Consider the following 13957-nt stretch of genomic DNA (forward strand, 5'->3'; position numbering starts at 1 on the left):
AAGAGAGAGAGAGAGAGAGAGAGAGAGAGAGAGAGAGAGAGAGAGAGAGAGAGAGAGAGAGAGAGAAAGAAGGGAAAAACGGAAAGGTACGTTAAAGAGCCTGGCTTTGTCAAGCTTGATCCGCGCGAGCGGGTAATATTACGTGCTTGGCGACGCCGGGTTTGACACGGTACACAAAAAGATTCGGCCGCGGTGCATGTGTGCGAGAGGGATTCGCTGATAGCAGAGGTTCACCCGGAGATAATAAAGGGTTGAAAGGGCGCGACGGTGAAATGGACTAGAAAATCCCAAGTGAAATTAAATGACGATCTTCTCCGCTGTTCATCCCGCTTATTTATTCCGATATTTCGAGTCTTTATCGTGAATTTCAAAAGCTCGTACGCTCCGTAATTACAATGATATTTAACCCTTACTCCGTATTGTTATTTTTGGCACCTTTTAACTGTACATACAGGTGGGTCAGCGTATGTTCGATAAGTTTATTAATATGTAAAAGTGTTTTAAAAAATCTGAAAAAATGTATATACCTTCTTTGAATATTCTAAATAAAGACTGAAATAATAAATTTGAAAAATAATTTATTTAAATATATTATTTTATGATTATTTGTTTTCGAGAAATTGACGTTGTTAGAAAAAAATCACAGACAAAAATGACCTATACAATGTATATAATTCTTGTTATAGGAATAAACTAGGCGGATAATTTTTAACATTGAAATAAAGAATGCATCACTTTTGATTTGTCTGGCACATACAATTAAAATATACTTTGTAAAAGATAAGCATAAATCATGTAATTACAGAGAATGTTAAAGAGTATTTGTACTCTAAACTAACTTCGAATAAAGATAAAATTATTGTCACGTTGTTGATTTTTTAAATTATCTTTCAATAAACGTAAAGATTTAAGAAGTTTAATGAAAGATAAATTAACTTTGTATTCCGGTGGGATAACTTCCTCGATCGCTTTAAAGCTTTTTATTGCATTTTGGTGCGCAACATATATCGATCTTCTATCAGCGAATTAAATATTCTAGCCTTTAATTAACAGAGTATTCGAGGAATCTTTGAGAAGTTTAGAAGAACGTAGAATGTAATTATCGACTTTCCGTCCACTTTCTTAATTGCGGATACAATTTGTGGACTTGTATCCACGCGGGGATTTACACGGTGGCTCCGCTTTTACTTCAGGGCAAAAGTTCTCAACGATGTATGCGAAACATTCGAGCAACTATCAATTACAGTGAGCATATCATAAATGGAGATGCAACTTTGCAATTTTCGTTAAATTATTAATTATACAAAATCTGTGTATGTATTTACTAATTGTTAAAGTTCTCGTTTTTCCATGAAAGAAAAAAAGATGCATTCTTGTCTTTTTATTTAATTTTTTTAGTTGTAATGTAAAGTAGTTTATAGCTTTACATTACAAAGTAATTTATTTGTAATTAATATTTTTTTAATTTATTATTACTTACTATTATATTTAATTAGAGAAAAAATATAGAGAAGGAGAAAATTCTATTTTTGTTATGGCCCAGAGTTACAGAGTTAAAATTCCCTACTACTATTAACAACACCGATTTGCTTTGTATGCTTCGACTATCTAATGTCGTAAACATAAAACCTTTATCCTAACTAAACTAATTTTCAAACATAAACAGATAAGACGACTTTGCTGTATACTCTGTGTATACGTTGTATATATGCACATAATATGTTGTTGTAGATGTACATAAATAATAATTTTGTTATTATTATTGAATATCAATAAAGAATCTCATAATTTAATTTTCTACAATATTTCTAAAAATATTAAGCTTTTAAAAATAAATATATTACAAATAAGATAACTTTCACGTTATCAGATTAAAAATTCAATTACAATTATTAATATATTGTTTCGATATTTTTCGATAGCAATCGTTTTTAGTGCAATTTGCGATATACGATAAGACGTTTGTATTGTATATTTAATAGGATATGCTTCCTTAGAAACGATATCTGTGTCAAGTGACCGATTTAGTTTTAACTTAGCCAATAAGATTATTAATGAAAAATATGCTCAAAATATTCTTCACATGCTGGAAAATTGCAATTTTAATTCGATAAAATGTATATACTTTTTCCTAATAAAATTCTAAAAAAGGTTCTAAAATGTCTGTTTACTAAGAATTGCTGAAAACAAATTACAAAAGAAGTAATATTGATTATCTATTTTGCAAAAAAGTAGTATCAGTATACGTTAGTACAACAAGATATATATTTCGAAATTTTACAATTAATATATGACTTATGTGCCACTAGAATAAAATTTATGTTCTCCAACAATTCAATAATTGTAAAACAAAATAGTATTTTTAAGTATCTTATAAAGAAATCTCATGTTTAGAAATTGTTAATCGATGTAAAAAAATTATTATTCTTAAGAATTATAAATATAAATTAAATATATAAGTATAGTAGTTGTAAATGCATAACAATTAAAAATTATTATTCTAAAATTTTATATATTATATATTACATGTATATATTCGCGTGTACATCAATTTTCTATATTTATTGTTGCTTCTTTTATATGTATATATTCAGCAAATGCTCTTTTTTTCATTTATGCTTCTTTCAGCGCGCTGGTGTATATTTTATGTTCATTATAAATTTTCCTTCTCTCATTAAGGAGCGAACTGTAAACAGAAAAATGTGTTGTGTGGAAACGCCGCAATCAAGACTAGCAATAACGAGAATGGTAATAACGTCTCAGTTCCGTACATCTACTTTATGCGATATTTGAATAACGTAAGAATAAATAAAACGCTTGTGCACAAATAGACTTTTTTGTTCTGTTTGATTAAGTAATCATCGATGTAAGCGCGTGCCGTTAAATCCACGCAAAAAAATAATCCCGATAATCGTCATTACCGTTAGCGAAAATTACTTCGACAAATTTTCGCATTTATCATCCACGTGCCGGTCACGGCCGGTTAGTGTAACGATGACTATCTCGTGACAAACCGCTGATCGATGAAGAAGCAAAGATTTACTCGGATCTTGTCTACTTATGTCACGTAATTTCGTTCTGTGCCGCTCTGTGAGTTTTGTTATTAATTAATGTACATTAAAAAGAGTTTTCGATTTATCTACTCGACAATTTGTTTCCTTTTTCCGGTACTGTAAATTTACAATAATAATAATTTTATATAAAACTGAGTTTTCTTGAACAACTGCAGCTTCTGCCGCAATTTTTATGAGATTTCGTTTTCTAAGTAAAATTATTCTACTTTTCGCAGAAGGGATACATATGATACGAAAAAACATTAACGTTCTGACGTACGAAGGATGTCAGATTACCGACTTTCCTTTCTTATCGGATGCTTAAATTGGTTGATTCTCTGCACCGGCTCAACAATCATTGATGACAACACAACAGAAATCGATGTCGCGCCTAGAATCTTGTCGCGACCTAAGAGGTACTTGATTTTTCCGCAGGGTAGTAATTTTCAGGTAAATTTATTTAAATGCTTCAAAAAAATATCTGTAATATTTATATGTTTTTTTTTTTTTTAATTCAAGAGGTGTCGTAATTCATAGAACTTTCATTTGTATAAAACTTTTGCGAGATAATATAATAAATAATAAAGTTACAGCATACACAATTTAAAAAAATCAAATCTGACATTTGAAAGAGCATCTTTCCACCTACATTTGAAGACAATCGTTGGAAAGAGTGAGGGATATTATTTTAAACGAAATCATATTACACGCTTAGAATTGTGGAAAGTTAAACTGCCGTATAAATTTGGCAAGTATTTCGCAAACGTTTTGTATACTTTTCATAGCGTGATTTTATTGCCTCTTTGCCTCTCTTAAATTTCGGTACACGAATAAAGTAGAAAAGTAAAGTGCCTCACCGCTTTTTCGAACTTCCCGCAGTCTGCGGGAATTTTACGTGGAAAACTAAATTTGCGCGTGAATGTTCCGTGTATTTTCCAGTTAGTGTATTGTCTGACTATCGGAGCGTACGGCCGAGACGGTGATTTGGTGCTGGGACTGACAGCTGCCTTAGCTTGGGAACTTCCGAATAAGGTCGACTCAAAGATATCGAATTTGCTTCACCGTACAAGTCGTAGCGTCGTATATCCAAAAATGGAGGCTTTTTTGCAATCGTGAGTGTCGTATTATTTCACATTTTCCGATCGGCTTTGCCAATCTTTCAATATGCACCCTCGGTCTGACGAGAAGTAACGCTATGGCCGAAATTCCGAAGCAAACACTTGTTTACAATTTTGACTACATTAATTACGTGATGACAGTTATACGTTAAAAAAATGGATCAAAATTGATACAAATTAAGTTACAATGAATTTAGCGTTATATAACCGCGACTTTATAATAATTTATTTAAAAAAAAGAAAAGTTGAGATGACATAATCCAGATAATGTTATATCTCTATTATACGTGGTTCGCGCGGCGCGTATACTGTAGCTATCGCGAAGACGCAATTATTTTTAGCTGTAATTAGAAACGAAATCATTTCGAGCATAATTGTTTTCACGCTCGGCAGAAGCCGAGCTGTCGTTAAAGTTTACGCCGAGGAACGTTTTCAAATTAAACTTTATCGGCAGCACCGGTCTCGACGGTAGATCTTGCGTGATGAGGGCACTCTGCGAAGCGGGCCAGCGAGATCCCTCCCAAGTGGGTACAGGTTCCTTCGTTCAAGAACTTCTTCACGTAATTTTCACGTAAGTATAATCGCGCTCTATTTTAATATATAAAAAGTATTTTAAAACAATAAAAATATTTCTTTTTCATCGTATACAATATTATATTAAACTCTGCTCTCTTTTCACGAAACAGTGAACTCTCGCAGAACTCTAGAGCGCGTTAATCTTCCATTTTAATTGAGGAACAAACGCAACTCGACAGACGCTTTATTCTTACTGAGAATTAAGTACAGAAGGTATTATTACAACAACAATACTCTTTCGCAGATTGCCTATGGACGGTAGCAGATTCGAACGATCGGAAGATCGGGCTTACGATCACGCATACCAAACGAGCGGAAACTGCGAGATACTGTATCCCACGTGTCGGTACTCCATTTATGACATGGACTTTTGAAAGTGCGACCGATTTCGAGTTTGGAAACCGTGCCACAAAGTGCAGCATGCATACGCGACCGACATGACGATCTAATGGTGACCGACTTGCTGCCAAGACCTTGGCGAAATTTTTCTGGCGACTGAACGATTTTTTCGCCCCGACATCTGGCTCTCGCTTCGTGTGTGTTATTCCACGATGAATATCGGTCTTCGATTACTGATAAAACGCGTCGACCTATCACACGATTGATTTTATTGTCACTTGAAACCTTTCAAACGCCCCTGAGACTAAAGAGCAATTTTATCCTTTAGTTTTTTTTTATTCAAAGCATTATTTCCGTGAGAGAGAAGATACATTTGCATTAAAATAGAGATGAGCTTACGCAACTCGTTAATCGAGTAAAATCTAATTACGTAATGTAAAATATTCATACATTATATTTTAGTTTAACATACTAATTAAGTATTATGTTAATATCGTTATCTTGCCACGAGCCGCCATTGGTCACAATGTATTAATATATAGTATATAATATATGTGCATATAAAGCTAATATTTAATAAATGGGTGACAGTTTGTTCGTGCTTTTCTTAATTTCTGATAATATTTTATCGCAAATATATTGTATTTATTTGATCAATCGAATAAGTAAATACTTGGCGATTTACACAATTTTTAACAATATCACACAAGTATTTCCGCCGTTAGATTTGTATACTTACGTGTACATACATGCGTGTTGACGACAAACGATTTTATAACATCAACGACTATTCCGGGGTTAAATTCAGAAAGTTTCGCGCGAGCCTCTCGCGCTATGAATATTCTATATCGGTCATTACATTACTTCCGCAACGTGTAATTCATTTTGGCGCGGTTTCGAATAATTTCACGACGTTTTGCATTAATAAAACGGTCGCTCGGCTTTCGTCGATTTATGGTTCATTTCTGTAGAGTGCTTCGATGGAACGCTCCGAATCCCGCGGTTAGTTTTCCCTTTCTCTTTTTCTTTTTTAGTACGAATAATAAAATATGCCAAATACATCTCTCCGCGTTGTTGTAACAAACGTCTAATCGATATTCAATCACCGAAGCTGTTCGGCAAACATTCTCGCGTTTAAATACGTCAGTATTTATCTGTCACTCATGACAATGGAGTCAGTCGCAAATATAAATAATATCATATTTATTTGATCATTTTTTTATTGTATAGAGTAACACTTCGTGCCCGTTTATTATCAAGAAAATATTACTCTGAAAATAGCGTGTAAAAAATCATTGTTACCGTCATAAAAGTTGCAAACTGGATATTTTTCACTTCGACGTAAAATTTCGTTCCTTTACCGGACTAAATGATATTCCGGCATTATTATTATTACATTCACGCGCGTATTCCGCTTTTGTTGCGTCGCGCTAAATATAATTTTGCGATGCATGTAATATTCGGCTTAAATTAGATTACTGGCACGAGTCTGATTCGATAATATGTACCGTGCACTCGGTTTAGTCGTGTCCTAGTTATTTTAGCCGGAAATTTATCCCAATGATAATCAAATTATTGCAGGATCGTTTACCGCAAAACTTAAAAACGCAGGAGAGAATCGCTGATAATTTTGTATCCACAATCATGTAATCCGTAATACATGTAATCTGCAAAATATGAAATAATTGTTGGAATAAATTGTACAAGGTTATTCTGACGAGTTAACGACTTTCTGAAGTAATAAATTATTGTATTTGTAGAAAGCACCGTACGCTTTGATACTAATTTGAATCAGATTAATGTTTAATCGGCTCATGCTTTATTTTAATGTAATCGATAACCAATTAAAATGCTAATTTAATAATTGTTCTTGCAATGCTTGATCCTACTAATTATATTATCATATTATTATGCAAATAACAATATTTAGGCAAATTGTACGATTTATAAGTATTAGGTATATATGATTTTTTATTATATTAAAAAAATGCAATATGTGTGTTTGATGTATAAGAAATGAAAAGAAATTGATAAAATTACGGGCAAATAATTTATATAAAATTGACGGAGCAATATTTTTTCATACAAATGCATAAACTTTTATAAACCTCTTTTATATATATATATATTTTTTTTTTGAAACTAAACAAAAAGTCAAATTATTCCTCGTTTAACTCGTCGTTAAGATAACCGTCTCGGAGTACCGTTGCTTTTCGACGCGCAAATGTATTTAGTTAGCGTTTGCTCCCGAATGTTCACTGTCCACAGAGCGCTCATGCATTCAAGCATATTCTATCAGTTAGGATTAGGACTTTAGCTTCGATGGAACATGAAATTTGTGTACTGATCCGCGATGCTGATCAATCGTTTCCGACACCTCGTTTTGCTCGCTATTCTCGTGCCACGCTTCGGAGAACCGACAAACTTGACAACGTACCCAAACGACTCTCTTGTAAGGTCCGAGAGGGAAGCTGGCATTAATTATCTAATATTCCCTCAAGGCAGCAACGTTCAAGTAAGCTAAACTTTTATTTTACATACATACATTACTAAGGAAAGAAGCATTCTCGCTGAAATGGCAATTACGGTCGCCTCTTCTCGCGTCAAGTCCGCGAATTTGCGATGCATAAACTCGGGGAAACGTTAGGTGAGCGTAAACGCACCTGTTACACTCTCGCTTTGGCTTCAGAGTCCGTTATTAAAATGAAATCATAATCTTCTCGTGTTTTTGTTTTGACGGAACGCGCCAGACAGGTCGATACGCGAGCTGGTGTAAAGAGTTTCGCCTTGTGCCAAGTTGTATACTGTAGTGCAACATAAATTCTCGATATAGTTTAGTCAGGAAAGTTTCATATGCTAAATGAAACGGAACTTGCCTTATGCATAACGCTTTAAAAGACTCTAATAAGCGCAGGAACCTCCGCAAGTAATAGCAAACTAAAAGAGTGGAAGATAGAAATATTAATTTGCACCGCGTATATAGCAAGTAAATAATTAATTTAAATACACCACGTTCAATACATAAGTACGCCGAATTATAGGAAAATGAATTAATTACTTAGAAAGTAAGTTAATTAATTAGCAAGCGATTGGTGATCTACTTTTCTCTCTTTCTTTAGATTAAAAAAAATTTTTTAATGTATATATATATATATATATATATTACTTTTATTCTCTCTATTAATTTCCGTACTTATCCTCTCGTTTCTCTTTTATATTTATCTACGTAGCTCGTATACTGTTTAACTGTGGCCACGTACTCGAAGCCCCAAGGAATATTCGTCATCGGTGTCACTGCCGGGTTGGCGTGGGAACTACCCCATAGAAATACCGTGCCATACAGGAAGCCAGCCGAGGTTTATCATCGCCGAAGCAGAAGAGAGTTATACCGTAAAGTGGAGCTAATGCTAAAAACGTAAGTAAGAAAAGACAGACAAGGAAGGAGAAAAAGGAAGCAGACGGTTTTCTTTCTCTCTCTCCTACCTTATAGTACGTTATAGTATTGTAATTTCACGGCCGGACAAAATTATATAAATTAATAAAATTTAAAAATTTAGAAAAAACCACATAGAAACCATCCCCGAAAAATTTAAAACAAAACATTTCGGACACATTTGCAGAGAAATCTGGAAAAAAATTTTTTTCTCGAAAACATAGCCTCGTATAATTACAAAAAAAAATTTTTTAATTTAAAAAACCACATAGCAACCATCTCAGAATAATTTGCAACATTGTGGTAGCAATTTCGTGGGAATCGGTCCACAAATGTGGAAGTAGTTCGTGGTCGTAGACCGTCAGACAGACAGACGGACGATACTTATATATAGGATAGTATTATAATTGCACGGCCGGACAAAATTATATAAATTAATAATGAAAAATAAGAGTGCCACGCTATCTTGAATATGGGACAGAAAAATCGGGATCGCATGATATTTTGTCGTCCATCGGGAAAATCAAATATTCCATCGTGTATTGCGTCTGGCGTCTGACTCTATTTCGTTTTTCTCTACTGATCAGATTTGTCCTCTCCTTCGATGAAAAGTCTCCCGATGGAAAAATGGTAATTCTATTGAACGAACGCGCGAAGGGTGACTTATCGGTGAGATTTTTGCTTCGGCAACTTGTCGAGCGAGAGAGTTCGCTGTCTGCCAATACGAAGAAAAATAGACGCCAACTTATTATATATTGCGAGGAAGAGTCGCCTTCCTTATCGGCGTCGGGAAAATGTTTCCATTTTTTCGACGAGAAGCGAAGAACGTTTCTCGTTTAGGAGCGATCGGAGTCGCGCGAGAGGAATCATAAAGCCCGGGAGTTTAAGGCAAGATGATATTCACCTTCTACAACCTACACCCTTTTCCCCGACGTAATCGACGTTTCTTGTTCGACGGCTACTCGCGTCGCGCGTCCCCCTGAAAATGTTAAAGCTCTCGTAAAGCTCGACCGCGCACACGCGCGTGACCGTAATAAGATTATCCAGGAAATCCGGATAACACTGGCCCTGGCGAAAACACGCGCCGCGAAAGCATTTCACGGACCGATGGTGCGGCAGAGAAACGGTCTCCAACTCAACTTGCTCGGCAACAAACGACGATAATTTAAGTACGAAAACCCACAATGTGCGTTAAAAGAAGCTTCCTCTCTCAATGCCATCGTGAGGGTTCCGTCGTGTTTGTTCGCGCGACAAAAACGTGGCCTTTCACTTCGCTCGCCGATTTATTTCTCGAACGTGCTAGAAATAAGTCTGGGATAAAAAAAAAAAGTATCGATTAAATCAGCTTTTATGGTGTATGGCGTGTTTCGGAAACGATATCGAGAAGACGATTGTTGGCCACGCAGATGGTTCATCAGGTGAGAGCAACTTGCTCTCTGGGGAGAGATTCTTGAAAGCAATTGTAGAAAGTCGTTTAGGAGAACTCATATTCGTGTTCCATGCCGCAAAACGGCGGACAATTTTGCACGAGAGAACACGGGTATTTTAATGTAATCCCCGATTAAATCGGATTTTCGATATAATTACAGCGCGTTCCAGCGTCGCAGATGACGTGTCCCACAAAATCGGATAAATCCCGGCGAGAGAGAGAGAGAGAGAGAGAGCTCCGAAACTAACCGACGTTTTCGCGTCGTGAAGCACAAAAAGAAATAACACGAGAAGCGAGCCGCGAGCTTGCAGTTTTATTTCGCGAAATGCATACGCCCGCCATGGAAAAATATATGGGGCCGTCGCCGTTTGACGCGCGCTTAGCCACGTGAAAAAAATTGCACGGCATTACTCGGACGAACGATGCCCGCGTATATTCTTGCGATTCTTTATTCCGGGCTACATCGCCCCGCGAAGCGGTTTCGCGGACGAGCATCCTAACCAGCTGGCCACGAAATAGCACGGGCTTAGAGAGCGCGCTCCGTCGTCTTAAGACGTCCTCGTCGAGTAATCCCCGGGAATAAAAAGGACCGTTATTAATTTTGATCACCCGAGGGATCGTATTTAATTCGTCACATGTGGTCGAGGATTATCGTTGACAAAATGATATGAAGAATGTAAGAGAAAAAAGAAATAATTAAACACATGTTTTTCTGCCTTCTACATCGACGGACCTCGATGGTGTTCCGTTCAAGATCAAACGCTACGGATTAATATTTAATCTCGCGACAAAGATCGCATTTCCGAGACGAACTCGACCATCTTGGCACGTGGACGTTAATGGATTAAAGAACTCAAGTCAAGTGTACCGGGACGTTAAAACGAAACTCCAGAGATTCCGGCTCGTCGATCGCACTAACAGCCATTGGGGAGGGTAAAATCCCGTTTTGGTACGAATAAATCATCCCTCTTCCCGCGCGAACCGTACAGTATTCACCCTTCTCGATCGAGCAGTTATATACGTTTGTACCGATTGTAGCCGTCTACAGCCACGCGTATAGTAAAGTTTCGGTTAAGAGTCGAGCAGCAGGGATTAATCCTGGGTGAGACGGTTACTCTAATTCTAATTGCGCAGAGCCATAGCCTAATTGCCAGTGCTTGCTCGGCGGATGGAGGTGACGGCGGGAAGGGAGAGAGGGGCAGACGCGAAACGACGGCACGCGGTTGTTTAGCATAGTGTGCGGAGAAGGGACAGCAGAGGGTGGAGGAACGAAGGCTCATTGTAACCCCCGGGTTTACAGTGAAACGTTTCGTGCACGGCAATATCAACGCGGCCCCCGGTATTATCGCAAACTTAATGAATAGACCACCGACTCCCGGGGCGAGACCGACAACGATAACGAGGATGATAATGACAAACGACCACGGAATTACCCTGCTCTTCGTCGAATCTTCAACCTCGTAATCTTACTTTGTGTTTCTCACTGCCAAGCCAGGAGAAGGACGGCAAGGCCTGCGTCCTGAAGGCGATCTGCAAAGCAGCCAGACGTAAGCGCGAAGACGTAGGGAAAGGGAGTTTCCTGGAGGAGATCCTGCACGCCACATTTACGTAAGAAAAGTTAGAATTAATAATTAATTAAGTTCCTTCTTTCGAAATCAAAATAACATTTCTCGGAATGTTAACGTCACGTCGAAAGGTGACGGGTTTAATGATTGCAGTCTACCCGGAGGCCACTACGACATCGATCCGATGACCGAATACGAGCGAACTTATCACTTGGGTGAGAATTGCGACGAGATGCACGCCAAGTGTCCAGATGTCTTCTAAAGTACCGCAATCAGCGCGATCATCTCTTACACAATCACGAAACGAGCAGCTATCACGCAAAATCTCCCTTTCTATCTCTCTCTCCTATCTTTTCTTCGTTGTAATCAGATTAACGAAGTGCTTGAACTGTAACACCAAAGATTATTAGATTTAGATTAAGATTTTCAGGAAACTGGAATTTGCAGATAGATGGAATAATAGATGTTCTATTAATTGCTTTATCTTAAGTTTTGACATTAATTACAATCAAACACGGTTGCAACTTTTAAATTAAAGCAATCTCTTATACTTGAGTTTTTAAATGTATGCGAATTCGAGAATATTAACTGTTTAGTTTTTTTTTTAACACATATAATTGTACAGTCAAAACTATTTACTATTTAATTATTTAGACAGAAATGTTGAAATATAATTAGTTGTGCTATGTACAATATATGTATTATAATAAAAAAAAAATTATTATATTTATGTGCAATATATATATATATATCACATTTCTTGTGTTTATTTTATGTATATGCATGGCAGAGCTTTATATGCATTTTAAAAGCATCGTTGTGAAAGTTTCGTACAACATTTGTCGTTAATTAATTTAGACGTAAATTCATCTCTCTTTCTGTGAAGCGCGTGCAAAGTAATACTCTTTAAGCTTTAAAAATCGTGTCGCTTTGAGTAGTTACTGCGCGGTTTTTTTTTTAATCGTGAGAAAAGAAGACGTCGGAAATATCGTGGCATAAAAGCGAATAATAGTAACCATCAGTATGTGATGAGATCGACAACAATGTTGACAACAATGACGTCAGCAATTCAAATTATGCAGTAAACGTCGTTCTTGGAATTTCCTCGTAACTACGAAATTGCTCGGATTACAACAGAACTTTGAAAGACCCGATCTCTCGTAAAGAGAGAGAGAGAGAGAGAGAGAGACAGAGAGAAAGAGAGAGAGAGAGAGAGAGAGAGAGAGAGAGAATCTTTGGACAAAGTACAAATTATACTCTGTGTACCTCGCATTATAAAGTCTATCCACTTTTTTATAATTACGAATAATTTAATGCAGCTCTATAATTATTCTCGAAAAGACTGTTCTCTCTTTTTCACCGATGCAACAAATAATAAAATCTTATTCTTTGATTAATTTGACGTAGTTCTTCAAAAGAACTTTTTATAAATTAATTGAAAAGAAATCGCTCTCTCAAAATGCCTCGGAAATATCGGATATCCTTTTAATCACAGCTCCTTTGAATAATTCGAAAAGAACGTTTCTCTTTTTAGCAAGAAATTAACGCTTCGCCAATATATCTTTATGCGATCGAAAGATACATATATACGCGTGTATAAAATTTTCGGCTAAATTCCACCGCGAAGATCTATCATTGCGAGAGAAATAGCTTCGGAGATTGCGATTTGCTTGCGAATCGACAACGACTCCGCTCTAATTATATGTGACATGTAAACTCGACTACAGGCTGATGTTCTCAGAAGGGGAATTGTATTACGTTAGCCCTCTGTACGTGCAAACAGAGCGTAATTTCACACACGCGACATGCAACACGCGACGCATCACTGATGTCTTAGAATATGTTTGTGTCAGCAAGCAAGAGAGAGACATAGAGGGAGAAATGCAGTGTATTATTCCATACACGATCTATTATTGCAAGCTAAACAGATGAATCTCCGTTCGCTGGTTTCCTTAATAGCGACCAGAATGTTCGTGCAAAATGGACTTTGGGGTAACAACATTGCGTTACGTCGAGGAAATGGTCGATCTGCTGCCGGATAAGCTTGTCGCAACTATGGGGCACGTTCCGTAACAGTAATGGGAATCGAGAGTCTTGAAAGTACATTGTGAAATATCAAGAGAGAGAGAGAGAGAGAGAGAGAGAGAGAGAGAGAGAAAGCGAGATTACCTCGTTGATTACGTTGGCAATTTTTCTTTCGCATTTATGTAGCAATTGCGCGATTAGCTAGATTCTGAAGAATCGTTCTTTCGAAAGCGAGAAAAATCGCTCGATTTTAACTCTTCGATAAATCACGCGGTTTTCCCCGGTAAGGGTAGTGGAATGGAACTGGCAGTGTCGTCGAGAAAAAGAAATAAAGAATGGGCTTAAGTAGGGAGAAGGAAGAGGGGGGGGGGAGGGGAGGGGGAATCAAGGAGATCCGAAAGCCCAAAATGAAATTACCT

At 36.9% G+C, this 13957-nt stretch overlaps 3 protein-coding genes across 5 annotated transcripts in view; 2 read left to right on the plus strand and 1 right to left on the minus strand.

Annotated features, from left to right (window-relative positions):
• Window positions 1-13957, minus strand: part of LOC140674577 (uncharacterized) — a 114022-nt gene that overhangs the window by 70613 nt on the left and 29452 nt on the right. The gene's annotated exons all lie outside the window — the stretch shown is intronic.
• On the plus strand, window positions 3336-6893 carry LOC140674575 (uncharacterized; the record flags this gene model as incomplete). Its single annotated transcript, XM_072908217.1, has 4 exons — window positions 3336-3503; window positions 3993-4165; window positions 4626-4742; window positions 4992-6893. Coding segments are annotated over 4 exons (588 nt in total), but the record flags the coding sequence as incomplete, so codon positions are not given.
• Window positions 7150-12087, plus strand: LOC140674572 (uncharacterized). Of its 3 annotated transcripts, none has more exons than XM_072908213.1 (4): window positions 7150-7601; window positions 8317-8501; window positions 11440-11565; window positions 11667-11717. In XM_072908213.1, exons 1-3 carry the CDS (start codon window positions 7440-7442, stop codon window positions 11558-11560), a joined length of 468 nt encoding a protein of 155 aa, XP_072764314.1. In that variant the 5' UTR covers window positions 7150-7439; the 3' UTR covers window positions 11561-11565; window positions 11667-11717. The 3 variants fall into 3 exon arrangements, with proteins under 3 accessions (XP_072764314.1, XP_072764312.1, XP_072764313.1); XM_072908211.1 differs by having other exon boundaries at window positions 7151-7601; window positions 11440-11556; window positions 11667-12087; XM_072908212.1 differs by having other exon boundaries at window positions 7152-7601; window positions 11440-11556; window positions 11645-11744.

The sequence above is a fragment of the Anoplolepis gracilipes genome, chromosome 16 (genome assembly GCF_047496725.1).
Source record: "Anoplolepis gracilipes chromosome 16, ASM4749672v1, whole genome shotgun sequence".
Classification (NCBI taxonomy): domain Eukaryota; kingdom Metazoa; phylum Arthropoda; class Insecta; order Hymenoptera; family Formicidae; genus Anoplolepis; species Anoplolepis gracilipes.